The sequence below is a fragment of the Pogoniulus pusillus genome, chromosome 27, assembly GCF_015220805.1.
Source record: "Pogoniulus pusillus isolate bPogPus1 chromosome 27, bPogPus1.pri, whole genome shotgun sequence".
In the NCBI taxonomy this organism is placed as follows: domain Eukaryota; kingdom Metazoa; phylum Chordata; class Aves; order Piciformes; family Lybiidae; genus Pogoniulus; species Pogoniulus pusillus.
In genome coordinates, this window is record NC_087290.1 from 2,319,039 (window position 1) to 2,334,768 (window position 15,730).

At 61.5% G+C, this 15,730-nt stretch overlaps 2 protein-coding genes across 8 annotated transcripts in view; one reads left to right on the forward strand and one right to left on the reverse strand.

Moving 5' to 3' along the window:
- LOC135187748 (GAS2-like protein 2A) overlaps positions 1-3,016 on the forward strand; it is a 4,905-nt gene extending 1,889 nt beyond the window's left edge. Inside the window, exon 4 of the mRNA XM_064166757.1 lies at positions 1,222-3,016. Coding sequence (XP_064022827.1) covers positions 1,222-2,416 — 1,195 coding nt within the window. The 3' untranslated portion in view covers positions 2,417-3,016. The remainder of the gene's footprint in view (positions 1-1,221) is intronic.
- A 367-nt stretch (positions 3,017-3,383) lies between these two features.
- Positions 3,384-15,637, reverse strand: RASL10B (RAS like family 10 member B). 7 transcript variants are annotated; one of them, XR_010307308.1, is made up of 5 exons: positions 15,145-15,637; positions 12,193-12,525; positions 9,578-9,622; positions 5,301-8,006; positions 3,384-5,263 (listed from the first exon to the last, which is right to left on the reverse strand). XR_010307308.1 is itself a non-coding variant. In XM_064165939.1 (4 exons), the coding sequence occupies exons 2-4, from the start codon at positions 12,406-12,408 to the stop codon at positions 7,602-7,604; spliced, it is 666 nt and encodes a 221-aa protein (XP_064022009.1). In that variant the 5' UTR covers positions 12,409-12,525; positions 15,145-15,637; the 3' UTR covers positions 3,384-7,601. The 7 variants fall into 7 exon arrangements, 2 of the variants coding, with proteins under 2 accessions (XP_064022009.1, XP_064022010.1); XR_010307311.1 differs by having other exon boundaries at positions 3,384-5,012; positions 5,051-8,006; XR_010307312.1 differs by having other exon boundaries at positions 3,384-4,975; positions 5,013-8,006.
- Between the last annotated feature and the right edge of the window lie 93 nt (positions 15,638-15,730).

A 15,730-nucleotide genomic window follows, 5' to 3' on the forward strand; every position in this document is an offset into this window, starting at 1 on the left:
CTCTTCTCTAGAGTCCCCCCCCCAGCCCTCCTGTAGCCCCTTCAGTTACTGGAAGGCTACTCCAAAGTCTCCCTGGAGCCTTCTCTTTTCTCTCTTCTTTCTCTTCTCTTCTCTTCTCTTCTCTTCTCTTCTCTTCTCTTCTCTTCTCTTCTCTTCTCTTCTCTTCTCTTCTCTTCTCTTCTCTTCTCTTCTCTTCTCTTCTCTTCTCTTCTCTTCTCTTCTCTTCTCTCCTCTTCTCTCCTCTCCTCTCCTCTCCTCTCCTCTCCTCTCCTCTCCTCTCCTCTCCTCTCCTCTCCTCTCCTCTCCTCTCCTCTCCTCTCCTCTCCTCTCCTCTCCTCTCCTCTCCTCTCCTCTCCTCTCCTCTCCTCTCCTCTCCTCTCCTCTCCTCTCCTCTCCTCTCCTCTCCTCTCCTCTCCTCTCCTCTCCTCTCCTCTCCTCTCCTCTCCTCTCCTCTCCTCTCCTCTCCTCTCCTCTCCTCTCCTCTCCTCTCCTCTCCTCTCCTCTCCTCTCCTCTCCTCTCCTCTCCTCTCCTCTCCTCTCCTCTCCTCTCCTCTCCTCTCCTCTCCTCTCCTCTCCTCTCCTCTCCTCTCCTCTCCTCTCCTCTCCTCTCCTCTCCTCTCCTCTCCTCTCCTCTCCTCTCCTCTCCTCTCCTCTCCTCTCCTCTCCTCTCCTCTCCTCTCCTCTCCTCTCCTCTCCTCTCCTCTCCTCTCCTCTCCTCTCCTCTCCTCTCCTCTCCTCTCCTCTCCTCTCCTCTCCTCTCCTCTCCTCTCCTCTCCTCTCCTCTCCTCTCCTCTCCTCTCCTCTCCTCTCCTCTCCTCTCCTCTCCTCTCCTCTCCTCTCCTCTCCTCTCCTCTCCTCTCCTCTCGGCTTAACAGCCCCAACTTCTCCAGCCTGTCCCCACAGGGGAGGTTCTCCAGCCCTCTGATCATCTTGGTGGCCTCCTCTGGACCCTCTCCAGCAGTTCCATGTCCTGCCTGTGCTGGGGGCACCAGAGCTGGACATGGTGCTCCAGGTGGGGTCTCTTGGGGGGCAGAATAGAGGGGAGCAATCACCTCCCTGGTCCTGCTGCTCACGCTGGCGATGCAGAGAGGCTTCATGCTCCACCATATCTGGTTTCAAAGCAGTTTGCCTCACGGCTCTGATTCTTTTTTGCCTCCCTTCTGGAGGTGCTGGATGTGGATCGCAGCAGCTCCTCAGCCCTTCTTTGCTCTCTCCTTGCAGGACACGGGAGCCTCTGGGCCAGCAGTCTGCACGGTCCAAGTCACCCACTCGACCCAGCTCCCCTGGCTGCAGGGTGACAGGACGGGCACCCACCCCTTCCCGCATGGCCCCTGGCACGCAGGACAGCTCGAAGGTCCCCAAGGTGACGCGTGGGGACGCCCCAGGGAAAGCCCCTGTGCCACCGGCAAGGGGCAGGGCCCCGGCGCTCAGCACCCGGCTGACTCCGGCACCGTCGAAAAGCAACCAGCAAGCAGGCAAAGCATCTGCAGTGGCTGCCAGGCAACAGGAAGGGGGGGTCCCCGCTGCGGTGCCAGCCCGCGCCCCCAGCCCCATCAAGGTCTGTGCCCCCTCCCCGCAGCAGGGAGACTCACAGGGCCACAGAAGCCGGCGGGAAGGGAGCCGGGGAGCCCTCGGCCGGGGCCAACAGGGGGCAAACAGGGGCCAGCCCTCACCCCAAAACCTCTCCAGCCAAGCCCTGAAGCAGGACAGGAGCCGCAACCCCCGCGGCAGGGCCAGCCCCGCCTGCTGCCGGCCCCCCACCCCCTCAGCCCGTTCCGCAGACGGCCGCAAGGTCTGCGCTGCTGCGGGGGGGTCCTGGCAGTGCCGCTCGGTCCCGAACCCTGGAACTGGGGGTGCTGAGGGCCCTGGGGTGCAGGCAGCTGATCCGAGGGGACCCTGCCGGAGCAAGGGTCTCCAGGGCTGCTGGGGGCACACGCAGCCCCCCGGCTACAGCAAAGTGCTGGAGGAGCTCAGCCGCAGGCGGCAGCCGCTGCGCCCCGTGGGGCTGGGGAGCTGGGTCCCCGAGGAGCCCCCGGCAGCCCCCCTGCAGCCCCCGGCCCTTCCGGCAGGGGGTGATGCAGAGCACCCAGGGCCGGGGGGCCAGACCCCGCGGGGGGGCAGGGCGGGCAGCGCCCCCAGGCCGCGGCGGTGCCTGAGGAAGCCCCAGCGCGTCCCCTCCATCTACAAGCTGAAGCTGCGGCCCAAGGCACGGCCCCGGCGAGACCACCGGCCCGGCAAGCGCCCCTCCCGAATCCCCACCCCGCTGGGCTGGGGGCTGCAGGCGTCCAGGCGCCGGCAGCAGCCTTCAGCACCCCCCCGGCATCCCCAGGATGGTGGCACCCAGCCCGGGGACAAGCCCTCGCCGGCTGAGAGCGGCGCCTGGCTGACTGAGGATGATGAAGAGGCATGGGTGTGACCCCCCCCACCCGGCTTTTGGGGGGGATGGAGGCCTCACTCATGCCAAGGCGATGCCTGAGGCTGGCATGGGCAGCGCCACGGGTTTGCTTCCAGGCAAGCCGGGGCCGGTGTTGTGTCTCCCCTCGCTCTTGGGTGCTGCAGCCCCTCCTTCCCCACGGGCGTTTCTGGGGCTGGTCACTCACCTCCTGACCAGCTGCTTTTGAGCTGAGTGGCAAAATCCAGCCCCGGGTGGAGACAGTGGGGCCCTTTCTGCAGGGGTGAGGGCTGCACTCCCCTGCGGTGTCCCCCTGAAGTGAGGGCACCCCACATCAAGCATGCACCTTGCACCTCAGCCTTCCGTCTGTCCGGTGGGACCAACCACCCCTACCTCCGATAGGAAGAGCCATAATAGGTGTTGGGGTGTGGGGGGTGTGTGTGCCACAGGAGGTGACCCCTACTGTGCCCTGTGAGACTCCTAATGGGCAAAGATGGGAGACCCAGGGGGTGTGATGGTCACCTTGGTGCTGATACCCAGGGTGATGGCTGGCACCGAGGCTCACTCCAGGCACTGCTGCAGACACAGACCCTGCCGTGTTTGTGCAATAGAGATGTACCAAAACTCTTCTGCTTCAGCGTCTTCTCTGTGTGGGTGGGGAGGGACAGAGGATCACCCTGGCTGGGGGGGCACGGCTGGTGCAGACAATCCACGCTGCCTGTCTGTGTGCACACCAAGTGCCCCTCCACAGGGGTCAGAGCAGCCTCACTGGCAAGCAAAGGATGAACCCAGCCTCACAGAGCTGCAGAGCAGCAGCAAAAGTGAGCACCAGAGCTCTGTGGATGCCAAAACTGCTTCCAAAACTCCTCCCGTCACAGGGCAGAAGGAACACCCACCCACCCCATCCCCCCACCCCCCCCGGGCCCATTGCCTGCCGCAGAAGGTCGGCGGGAGCAGCAGTGCGGTGGCGAGCAGAGAGCAGCGAGGCAGGTACGGAACAAGGAGGGACAGACCTGATTTTTAATTCGACTTGAAAGGGGGTGCAGGGTGTTACAGGCAGTGTAGACACCTCGGGAATCTCCAACAGAAGTCCAGGGAGAAAGGGAAAGCCAAGTCCAGGCAGTCGGGATGCTCACTGGGGAGCAGAGCCAATACCCTGGCTGGGGCTGGACTGAAACCTTTCACCACTTGCTACGACAAGAGCCTGGCTCTGCCCTGGGGACATCCTCAGCCTCTGCCAGCCTCAGGAACAGCTTAGCAGGACCAGGCTGGTGGCGTTGGATGTGTGGCAAACACTTGGTACCAAGGGTGTGAGTAGGGGCAAGGTGCAGGTGGCTTCTAGCTGCTGCTGTGCCCCTGGCTGCTCTGATCCCTGCGAGCCTGGCCATGCGCTGCACCCAGTGGGTACCACTGCCCAGGCATCCCTGCCTGCACCCAGTGGGTACCACTGTCCAGGTATCCCTGCCTGCACCCAGTGGGTACCACTGCCCAGGTATCCCTGCCTGCACCCAGTGGGTACCATTGCCCAATTATCCCTCCCTGCATCCAATGGGTACCACTGTTCAGTTATCTCTGTCTGTACCCAGCTGGTACTATCACTTGGTTATCCTTGTCCGCACACAGTGGGTACCACCATCCTGGTCATCCCTATCTGCACCCAGTGCTCAGTTATCTCTGCCTGCACCCAATGGGTACCACTGCCCAGGTAACCCTACCTGCACACAGTGGGCACTATTGTTCAGTTATCCCTGCCTGCACCCAATGGGTACCACTGCCCAGCTATGCCTGCCTGCATCCAGTGGTTACCACTGCCCAGGTATCCCTGCCTGCATCCAGTGAGTACCACTGCCCAGGCATCCCTGCCTGCACCCAGTGGGTACCATTGCCCAATTATCCCTCCCTGCATCCAATGGGTACCACTGTTCAGTTATCTCTGTCTGTACCCAGCTGGTACTATCACTTGGTTATCCTTGTCCGCACACAGTGGGTACCACCATCCTGGTCATCCCTATCTGCACCCAGTGCTCAGTTATCTCTGCCTGCACCCAATGGGTACCACTGCCCAGGTAACCCTACCTGCACACAGTGGGCACTATTGTTCAGTTATCCCTGCCTGCACCCAATGGGTACCAATGCCCAGCTATGCCTGCCTACATCAAATGGTTACCACTGCCCAGGTATCCCCGCCTGCATCCAGTGGGTACCATTGCCCAGACATCCCTGCCTGCACCCAGTGGGTACCATTGCCCAGTTATCCCTCCCTGCATCCAGTGGGTACCACTGTTCAGTTATCTGTGTACCCAGCTGGTACTATCACTTGATTATCCTTGTCTGCACACAGTGGGTACCACCATCCTGGTCATCCCTATCTGCACTCAGTGCTCAGTTATCCCTGCCTGCACCCACTGGGCACCACTGCTCAGTTATCTCTGCCTGCACCCAATGGGTACCACCATCCTGGTCATCCCTATCTGCACCCAGTGGGTACTATTGCTCAGTTATCCCTGCCTGCACCCAATGGGTACCACCATCCTGGTCATCCCTATCTGCACCCAGTAGGCACTACTACTCAGCTATCCCTACCTGCACCCAGTGGGTACTATTGCCCAGTTATCCCTACCTGCACCCAGTGGGTACCACCATCCTAGTCATCCCTGCCTGCACCCAGTGGGTACTACTGCCCAGTTATCCCTGCCTGCACCCAGTGAGTACCACCACCCTGGTCATCCCTGTCTGCACCCAGTGGGTACTACTGCTCAAGCTATCCCTACCTGCACCTAGTGAGTACCACCACCCCGATCATCCCTGTCTGCACCCAGTGGGCACTACTGCTCAAGCTATCCCTACCTGCACCCAGTGGGTACCACCACCCTGGTCAGCCCTTTCTGCACCCAGCTGGTACTGTCACTTGGTCATCCCTGTCTGCACCCAGTGGGCACTACTGCTCAAGCTATCCCTACCTGCACCCAGTGGGTACCACCACCCTGGTCAGCCCTTTCTGCACCCAGCTGGTACTGTCACTTGGTCATCCCTGCCTGCACCCAGTGGGTGCCACTGCCCAGTGCTCTCTACCTGCACCTAGTCAGGACCACTGCCTCCCCCGTGCGGGGGTAGGGGGCAGCAGCTGTGGGTAGCCCTCGTTTTCTCCGGGCAGGTGGTGGGAGCAGCGAGAGCCGTGGTGAGGGGGCAGGACTCCCTCGGTCTATAAACGCAGTAGAAGAGAAGAGTTTGATTTTATAACCTTGTTGCTTGTTTGGTTTTCTCCAAAATACTAAAGAGCTGCTACAAAACCCTGTCACTAATTGTGCTATAAACTGCAGGCTACGGGGTGGTAACAAATGCTGTATTGGCTTAGTCGGCGCTGGCTCTGCCTCAGAGCACTTCAGAAATGCTTCGTTTGTTGCATTCACCAAGGAGCTTCCTTCTCAGGCCGTTTGGGAGGGACAGAGGTGGCCGGAGAAGGTGGATCTGCAGGTGTTAAATGCTGACGAGCAGAGGTCAGGGGGTTGCCGTGAAGGTGAGGGATGGCGATGAGCACTACCAGCCTCCCCCTGCCCTGGCAGGGCTATCCCAGCCCCCTGAGCTGGGTCCCTGTCCCCTCGTTGCCTTTTCTCTCGGTTTCCTTTCCTTTTTTTGGAGCAAGGGGAACAAGGTTTGGCTGCCAAAGCGGCCAGGAGGGGAGCAGCAGGGTGACCCCCCCCCCCCCCCCCCCCCCCCGCTAGATCCTGTGACACTGGGTCTGCAGGGCAGGGCTGGGGGATGCACCATGCCAGAGCTCAGCTGGACCTGCTGTGAGTGTGTGACTGAGAGCACAGTGGTGCTTCCGTGGGGTGCAGACCTGGCCGGGGGGGGGGGGGGGGGGGGGTGAGGGGGCAGATGGGGCTGGTGCCCCTTTGCTTTACTGCCCAAAGCGGTGCTGGAGACCTGTGACACCAGAAATCACTGAGATGGTTTTGCTGGAGGATGAGCTGGTCTCAGACCCTGCCTCAAGGGGTGAGGATGGTGTTCTCCTGAGTCTTACAGGGAGCAGCAAAAAGGGGGAGCCACAGCCCCCTCGGCCTCTCCTCACCCATTGCCAGCACGATGCCCCAGGCCTGTTTGCTAACACGGCCTGAGCTTTGCCACCCACCCTGCAGGGCAGGACACAGGGGAGCTGCAAGCCTGGTGTGAAAACAAGCCAAAAGAGTGAAAAACAACTGCAAAATGCTAATGAGAGGCTGACCTTCCTGTCAGGGGGGTGCATGGAAAGAAGGGAAAAGCAAGGAACCTGGCTGGAAATGCAGCTCCAGCTCCCAATTGCTTTGGAGGTTGCCCTCCCACTGCTGGCACCTCCCAGGGATGGGGGCAAGTGCCTCTGTGGGGAAGCCTGGTGTGGGTCACTATGGCATGGTGGCATCTGCCTGCCCTGGGGTCACCAGGGGTTGGCATGGGTGAAGCCTGCCTGCCTCAGGGACAGCAGGGGCTTGGGTCAGAGCTGCACAAAGCTGGGCACCTGCTGAGCCTGCGAGGTAGCAGAGGGATGATCTGCCCAGCAAGGAGCGCTTCGAGGTGATTTGGTGTTGGGACAGGCTGGTGGGGAAGGAGAAAGCTTCCCTGGATGAACTGGGGCTGGAGGTGACTCGAAGCGCTGGGGCAGCAGCACCTGGCACCCTGGGGGGAGGCAAGGAGCAGGATGGGGGCTTATATTCCCCCCCCCCCCCCCAGTTTCTTGCTTTCATTCAGGAATTCCTCCTGGAAATCTGACTCAGCCGAGCCAAAAGAGAGCCCTGTGTAACCTGGCCTCCTGCAGGCAGCTGCTCTGCCCTCTGAGGGAGGAACCCCAACGCTGCAGGGTCGGTACCAGGACTCTGTGTGCCCTAGGGACTGAGCCACTCTGGGCATTGGGGCACAGGTACTGGGCAAGGCCCTTCCAGAGAGCAGGTGGTGGCAGGCAGCAGCAAGCGTTGACCCTGCAATGTCAGGACAGGAGCCAACAGCCAACCTCTGGACACCACCTGAGGCATCTCCTCTACCCTCCATGCCATGCAGTGCTTCAGGCACGGCAGAGACACAACCCTCTAGGTGCAGCTTCAGCCCCAAGAGCTGGAGGACCAGGGTGGGCTCAGGAGTTTAGCTGAAGTCCTCCCTACCCCCAGGCAGCCCAAGCCACCCACCGACTGCCACCGCATCACCCTGCCCAGCGCCGCCCGAGGTGCACTGTCCCTCAACGTCACCTCAGGGTGCCAGCACCGCCCCGAGGTGCTGCTCTGAGCGCAGCTCCCACTGCGGCATCATCACCCCCAACAAGAGCAGCCCCCGGGGGGGTGGGTGGGTGGTCCGTGGGGGCAGGGGCCGTGGGGGGGCTCACATGATGGTGCAGCGGTTCCTGCGCAGGGCGCCCTGGAAGCGGATGGTGGTGTGGACGTGCTTGCAGCGCGCGCAGCCCACGCTCTTGAGCAGCTCGCTGAAGAGCAGCAGGATGTGCCAGTTGTACTTGGCCGAGCACTCGATGTAGCCACACTTCCAGGTCTTCTTCACCAGGTTGGAGACGTTCCAGCGTGGGATCACCCTGCCCCGCTGCAGGTCCCGCTTGTTGCCCACGATGATGATGGGTGTCTCCGAAGTGCCGATCACCCTGGGGAGGGAGGGTGGTGAGGCAGGGCAGCAGGGGCTGGCCAAGCAGCCAGCTCAATAGCCCAAACTGGCCCTTGGCTTTGCCTTGCCCACCAGGATGTGCGCCGTGGCATCGTGGCATCACAGAGTGGTCTGAGTTGGAAGGGACCTCCAAAGGTCATCCAGTCATAGAATCGTAGAATCAGGCAGGTTGGAAGAGAGCTCCAAGCTCAGCCAGCCCAACCTAGCACCCAGCCCTGCCCAACCAACCACACCATGGCACTAAGTGCCCCAGCCAGGCTTGGCTTCAACACCTCCAACCACACAGACTCCACCACCTCCCTGGGCAGCCCATTCCAGTGCCAATCACTCTCTCTGACAGGAACTTCCTCCTAACGTCCAGCCTAGACCTGCCCTGGCACAACCTGAGGCTGTGTCCCCTTCCTCTGTTGCTGCTTGCCTGGCAGCAGAGCCCAAACCTACCTAGCTACAGTCTCCCTTCAGGTAGTTGTAGACAGCATTAAGGTTACCCTTGAGCCTCTTCTTCTCCAGGCCAAACAATCCCAGCTCCCTCAGCCTCTCCTCATAGGGCTCATAGTCCTCATCATCCACCCCCTTCTGCAGTCAGCAGGGACATCCTCAACAGAGTGCCCAGAGCCCTGTCTAGCTTCACCATGAATATCTGCAAGGATGGGTACTCAGCTACCTCCCTGGGCAACCCTGTTCCTGCCAGGGTTGTAGAATCATAGAATGGTTTAGGTTGGAAGGGACCTCAAAGCTCAGCCAGTTCCAACCCCCTGCCATAGGCAGGGACACCTCTCACTAGAACAGGTTGCTGAGGACCTCATCCAACCTGGCCTTGAACACCTCCAGGGGGGGAGCAGCCACAACCTTCCTGGGGATCCTGTGCCAATGTTTCACCACTCTCACTGTAAGGAACTTCTTCCCTAACATCCAGTTCAAATCTCTGCTCTGCCAGTTTCAGTGGTTCCAGTTACCATGGTAAAGAACTTGTTCTTCAACAAGTCCTCTTGGCCTGTGCCCTTGTCACTTTTCATGGCCCAGCCACCCACTGTGCCAGCCCCAGCTGCATTCCCAGGGATGGTGGTCATCATCCACAGCAGATACCTGCCCAGGGTCCTGCTCTTTCTCCTGCTCTCCCATCCAATTTTACTTCAACTTTTGAGCCCACATCCCTCCAAAGGGCTTTGTCCCAGACTGCAATATCTCATTTCTGATGCCAAGAGCATCCCAGACTGCAACATCTCATCTCTGAGCAAAGGAGAGCTGGAGTGAGCAGTATTGGGTCCAGTTCTGGGCTGCCAGTGCAAGGGAGACAGGCAGTCACTGAAGAGTCCAGCAGAGGCTCTGAAGATGCTGAGCATCCCAGAGCATCTCTGTGAGGAGGAAAGGCTCCTTGTGCAGAGTGCTTCCAAAGCCACCTGGGCATTGTGATCCTGGGCAAGCTGCTGTGGGTACCTTGCTTAAGCAGGAGGGTTGGACTGGATGATCTCCAGAGGTGCCTTCCAACACCACCCTGTGGGGAATCTGGGAGGCACAGAGGGCTGGCTCCTCCGTGGAAGCGATGCCTACCTCGTCTCCAGGATCTGCTGGCGGATGGTTTTGATGTACTCGAAGCTGTCAAAGCAACAGATGTCATAGACCAGGATGTAGGCATGGACGCTCCGGAGCCCCCTGCAACACACGTCCGCCCACTCCTGCAAGGTGCAGAGAGGGATCAATCCTGGCTCAGCCCTGGCGCTGTGCCCATGGGGTGCCCGGGGCTGGGTAGGTCAAGGATGCTGCTGCTGCTGCTGCTGCATTGGCAGTTCCCAAGAGAGGTGCAGTCTGTCTGGCCCCAGCACCTACTTTCTCACCTCTGCTCTGCCTTGACCCGGTCCTGTGAGGGCTGTGGCTAACCCCACAGTCCCTTACCCACCCATCCCCATCTCTGGTGGTCTCTCATCCCCCAGCCTGTTAATCCAGCTCCTCTCCAGAGTGAGGGCTACATCCTGCCTGTGGCGCAGAGCTGAGCCAGAAGCTGGGCTGAGTCACCCCCAGCCCTGGATATAAACCATCACCCTCCAGAGGTGCTTGCTGTGCTGTGGTAATTACCGAGGCACCCTGGGTTCTGAGCAGGACAGATGAGAAGGATGCTGAGGGCTAAGCCCTGTGGGGCTGGGGGTGATGAACCAGCAGCTCTGTGGGGCGGAGGGGAAGGTGATGCTCTTTGGGGGGGGACAGGAGAGGAGCAGCAGCTGGTCAGGAGCTGGGTGTGTGAGTGTGAGACTGGGAGCTGAGGCAGAGGCAGTCAGGGATGGTCTCTCCAGAGCCAGAATTTGGAGCTGTCAGAAATTCATGTCGCTAGGAAAGCTTTGGGATTCCAGGGATAACAGGATTATTTCCCCTCCCCAGTGCTACGGGAGTGAAAACCTGCCCCTCTTCCACCCCTCTGCCCAGCCCAGCAGTGGTACTGGGAATGGCAGCCTCTGCAGGCAGCACTGCAAACCCTCCTGAGTGCCACGGGAGAGGAGGACGCTGCAGCAGGGAGAACAGACATCACTTCTCCCCGAGCAAAGCTCTTCAGTGCCGTGAATCATCCCCTTCTGAGTTCATCGTCGGAGTGAGGTGACACAAGAAGCCCTGGGACCGGAGGGAACCGGGGGAAGGAAAGTTTTGGAGCGCAGATTGGTCTCCATCGCAGCACAGGAAGGAGCTGGGAGCGACTGGCACAACACAACCCTGCTACCATCCACGGTGAGGAGCAGGTGAGGTGTAGCTCCTTGGAATCAGAGCGCGGCAGGCGGAGGAAGTGGCTGTGTTACTCTGAGGTTACTCTGAGTGCTGATACAGCTGGAAGATCAATCAATCACAGCTATCTCTCCACGCTGGGCTGTGGCTTGCTCTGAGGCTGTGAAGTTGGGATGGTTTTCCCTATGGCAGGGCAGGTTTCCTGGGATGCTCAGGGCTGGAGGAGGGTCACACTGTGCATCCCACCTGGTCCTGTGAGGGATGTTGGAGAGCCACCAGCTTCTGCTCATCTCCCAGGATACTGCTGCAGGGCTGCTGCTTCTGGGTGTGGAGCAGAGCCCACAGAGCCGATCCCTCACTGTAGTCCTCTCCTTTCCCCTCAGAGCCAGTCCCCCTGACCCCCCTCTCTTCTCTGGAAACCTCCATCTGTTCCCACCAGCTCCTCTCGTGTGCAGCCAGGCAGGGAGTTAATGGAGTGCACTGGCAGCAGCTGTCAGCAGATTGCCCTTTACTGTCTCTGACCTTTCCTTCCCTGCACACCCTGGCTCCTCCTTAAAGCTCCTCCTGCCCCCTGCACTGCTCGTTTCGCCTCCTGCCCAGTGCACACAGGGCAGCTGGGGCACCACAAGGCCTCTGTCACCCTGTGTCCTTGAGCACAGGAGCAAAATGATGACACTGACTTAAAATAGCAGAGGGTCCAGCTCCCATGGAGATGTCCCCTTGGTGGCATTGCCCTTTGGCATGGCTGGGCCGTGGCTGGACACTTCCAGCTCCTTTCCCCTCAGTGGTGGCACAACTTGTGCCTCGGGTCTGGGGCTATGGCAAGATCCTTTTCCCCTCTTAAGCCCCCCTGAAGTGTTTGGCAGTGCTGGCAACGCTTTCCAGCCCCATGCTGCTTTTTGGGGCTGTTCAGGGAGCACTGGGGCTTGGAGGAGGAGCTGGTGGGCTCAGCACTCTGGCGACGAGCCCAGGTGTGACAGCCACCCTGGGAGGGGACAGACAGCCCACCTGGCTCAGGCTGTGGGTGCATTGGGGGCTGGCTCTTCAGGCATCTCTGTTTTCCCCCTGGATGCTCTGGCCACGCTCCCCCAGCCCTTTGCTGGCGCTGGCTCTGGCAGCCATGGAACCGGATCCACTGCCCGGCTGGATGAGGCTGTGGGCATCACCAAAGCCATGGTCCTTGCAGTGGGACATCATCCTTTTGTGTTTGCCATCATTTTAGGTGCAAAAAGCTCAAAAAAGCCACTTCCTCCCGGGCCTGCTCAGCCAGCAGCCACCAGGCTGCCATCCCTCGCACCGGCTCCTGGCGAGCAAACCGCGGGAGGTGGGGGGGGGGGGGGGGGGGGAGGAGCATCCCCCGAAGAGCAGGACCGGAGCACCGCAGGCTTAGGTAGCAGAGCCCCACTGAGGCCACCAGAGAGCCACCACCGAGGTGGAGGTGCCGGGTGGGTGCCTACCTGCAGGGTGTTGACGGGGAAGGCGGTGATGGGGGGGAAGTCCATGATCTGCAGGTCGTGGACGTGGCCGTTCATGACGACGGCGGGCAGGTAGACGCGGCGGGCCGTGGTGGGCACGCAGACCTCGCTGAACTCGTTGTAGAGGAACTGCCGGACTATGGCACTCTTGCCCACGCCCTGGGCTCCCAGCACGGCGATCTTGACCGTTGCCACCATGCCGCCAGGCGCCGGCCGCTGCCCCGGTGCTGCCCCCGCGGTGCCGAGGCTGCATATTCCCGAGCAGGGGGGCTCAGCCCCATTCAGGATGCATTTCCCCTCCGGGACAGCCCGTCACTGCAAGGCCGAGGAGAAGCCCGTCAGAGCCTAGAAGCAACCTGGCAGACCTCACCGTTGCTTTAGGGGGAGCTTTTCCCAAGCAGGAGCCTATGGAAGAGAGTCCAGGGCAGGGCCACCAAGGTGCTGAGGGGACTTGGAACGTCTCTCGTGTGGGACTCCAGACTGAGAGCCTGGAGAGGAGGAGGCTGAGGGGAGAACTAATACCTAAGGAAGGAGTGGGGGTCAGGAAGCTGGGGCCAGGCTCTTCTCAGTGGTCCCCAGTGCCAGGAAAAGAGAGCATGAACTTGACCATGGGAAGTTCCATCTAAAGGTGAGGAGGAACTTTTTTGCTGTGAGGGTGGCAGAGCCCTGGAGCAGGCTGCCTGGAGAGGTGGTGGAGTCTCCATCTCTGGAGGCTTTCAAGGCCCTCCTGAACGTGTTCTTGTGTGACCTGGCCTGGGGAAAGCTGCTCTAGCAGAGGGGTTGGACCTGATGCTCTTCAGAGGTCCCTTCCAACCTCTACCATTCTGGGATTCTAAGGGTTGCATCCCCTAGGGCAGGGCAGTGTTGTCAGCACTGCGAGACCTCAGGGTCCCCCTCGGAGGCTTCCACCCTACAGAGTGAAGCAGAGCCAGGACTTGAGAGAACTTCATCCCAGGAAGTTCTCCTGGGCACATTTCAGTGCAGGAGGAAGGAGCCCTCTGGGAAAGGGACTGTCTGTGGCTCAGGGCTTACCCATGCCAGCAGCAGCAGCAGGCTCCTGGGCTTGTCCCTCAGCACCTGCAGGGACAGTCACTGGCTGCCTGCTCCTGGTGCTGCCCCAAGCCAGAGGGGAATCCATCTTCGATCCGCTTGGACAGCCAGAACTGCCTTCTGCTGGGGGTGGGGGAGGGCTGCTGTGTGCTGGAGTGACAGCTTTAATCTTTAATTCCAGGCTGTGAGCACTCTGGCAATTAACTTGATGGAGGCTAATTTCCCAGCCAGCTGACGGCAGGGAGCCCACAAGCCACACGTGCTGAGGCTGGAGGGGCTCTGGACAGCACCACACATTTGGGGTTGCAGGGTGATAACCTACACAGAAGGGTGTGGGAGCTGAGTCTGACGAGCCCAAACACCTGCTGGCACCAGGCTGCTGACCAGGAGCTGCGATGGCAGCAAGGGTGAGGAGCTGGGCCCCACTTTTGTTCTCTCTCCTCACTGGATAGGAGCTTGTGCTGTGCTTTATCCCGGAGTGGGTCTGCTTCTGCCCCAGAGCACTGGGCAGCAGCCCCTAAGCTGGCAGAGAGCAGCAGCAGGTTCAAACCACCCTGCCCTGCGTCTTTGCTGGGGATTATTTGCCGTGTGGAGAGCTCAGGCATGGAGAGCTCAGGCATGGAGGACCTCCACTGCTGGGTGTCAGGGTGGTTGAGCTTCCTGCAGCTCCCCAAGCTGGGCCACGGCTCACATCATCCTCGCTCTCCTCACAGGGCAGGGGGTCAGCAGGGCCTGCTCCAGCCCTGGGTAGCAGGGTGGGTTTGTGCCCATGGCACACTGTGTGGCTGGGACCATGCCCTAGGTTGCTGGCTGTCTTTGGGGGCTCACACACCAAATGGGGGTTCAAGACCCCCATGGCTCTGCCCTGCCAGGGCCTTTCTCTCCAGCAGAAAGCACTGTCACTGCATGTTCTTGGGGGGGCCACTCTGCTGTAGGGACAACCTTGTCCCCACAAACCCTTCCACCTAGCAGAAACAATCCTAGGTCTTCCATGGGGCCAGAGTGTGACAGAGGGGCACAGTTGGCAACCCAGTACCCATGGGGCTGCCTTGAACTTGGGAGCAGGCTGAGCCCTGCCATGGCACCCTAAAAACCCTGAGTCCCTGCTGGCATCACATACGGGAGTCATGAACGGGGAGAGGTGCCCCTGGGCCCCAGAAAGGAAGTGTGCACCCCAAAACATCACAAGCTGACCCCACAGCTCCCAGCCCAGCTCACACTGCTGGAGGAAAGTGGGGTGCAGATAAGGGAGATGCAGCCAAGGTGTCCCTGCGGTGGGCTGGGGGAGCAGGGACAAGTCAAGGTGGCCCCGCGGTGGGGTGACAGAGTAGGGAGGGGTGCAGCTGGGGGGGCTCCAAGTGCCGAGCGCAGGACCGAGCTCGGCATGTCGCGGAGGCGTGCGGGGGTTGCAGGGCGGTTCCGAGAAGGAAGCCCCAATCCCGAGGCCCTCAGGGGAGACCCTGCCGCCACCCACCCCCGCCCCCTGCCGCTCCGGGGGCAGCCGGAGCAGCCAGCTCGGACCCTCTGGCCCCGTAGCGCCGGGGCCGGAGGCAGCATCCTGCTTCCCGCCCGACCCTGCCGGGTGATGCTCTGGCGGCGGCGGGCAGCGCGGCGGCACCGGCACCGGCACCGGTCCGCGGCCGGAGAGTGCTGCGGCTGCAGGGGGTCGGGGGGGGGGGGGGTGTGCAGGGGAAGAGAGGCCACACAGTAGGGGACGCAAGGAGCTGGGGGCACCGGCGCTCAACTTTCGCTGGAGACCCACCCCCCCTCTCCATCCCCCTTGGCCCCGCTGCCTTTATTTCCACCCACTCCCCCCCGGCCCTGCCCAGCGGCAACTTTACCTCCAGTGTCCCCCACCGCCGCAACCCCACCTCAGCCCCGTACCTTGCAGCAGCGGCCCGGGCCGGCGGAACCACGAAGGGCGGCGAAGCCATGCGGCGAGCCCGGTGCGGGGCGGGCGGCCCCGCTGCAGAGCCCCGGCCCGGCCCCCGCCCGGCGCCGCGATATCGAGGGGCCGGGCGGCGGCGGAGGGGGGGACCGGGCTGGGAGCGCGGCCGCCGCTGGGTCGCAAAAACCCGCCCGGGGCACGGCAGAGAGGGGGCAGGCAGTGCCGGGGGCGGAGGGAGGCAGCGCTCGGGGAAGGATGCGGGGGAATGCCCGGGCGTGGAAGCAGACGGTGCCCGGGGAGAGCGGCAGGCACCGTGCTCAGGCGGGGGTGCAGGCAGGGATGCCCGGGGAGGGAAGAAGGCAGTGCCCGGGGAAGGAAGGAGGCAGCGCCCGAGAAAGCAGGCAGGGAATGCCCGGAGCGAGTCGCAGGAAGCCAGGAGGGACACCAGCTTCTCCCAGGGCTCTGGGGAGGTGCCGATGAGAAAAGACCCTCCCATGTCTCCCCTGCAGTGTGCTGGGTGCAGCACCATCACCCCTTCCCTCCCCAGCACCCAACAGCGCCTGTGCCCTCATGCCCACCCCA

Bases quoted from the DNA above. Each gene is read 5' to 3' on its own strand.
- RASL10B (XM_064165939.1), bottom strand. From the start codon at position 12,408: ATGGTGGCAACGGTCAAGATCGCCGTGCTGGGAGCCCAGGGCGTGGGC. The intron at 9,623-12,192 runs GTAGGCACCCAC...TTGCTTTGACAG, and splicing joins TCCCCGTCAACACCCTGCAG to CTTCGAGTACATCAAAACCA. The intron at 8,007-9,577 runs GTAGGCATCGCT...CTCCCTCCCCAG, and splicing joins CAGCAGATCCTGGAGACGAG to GGTGATCGGCACTTCGGAGA.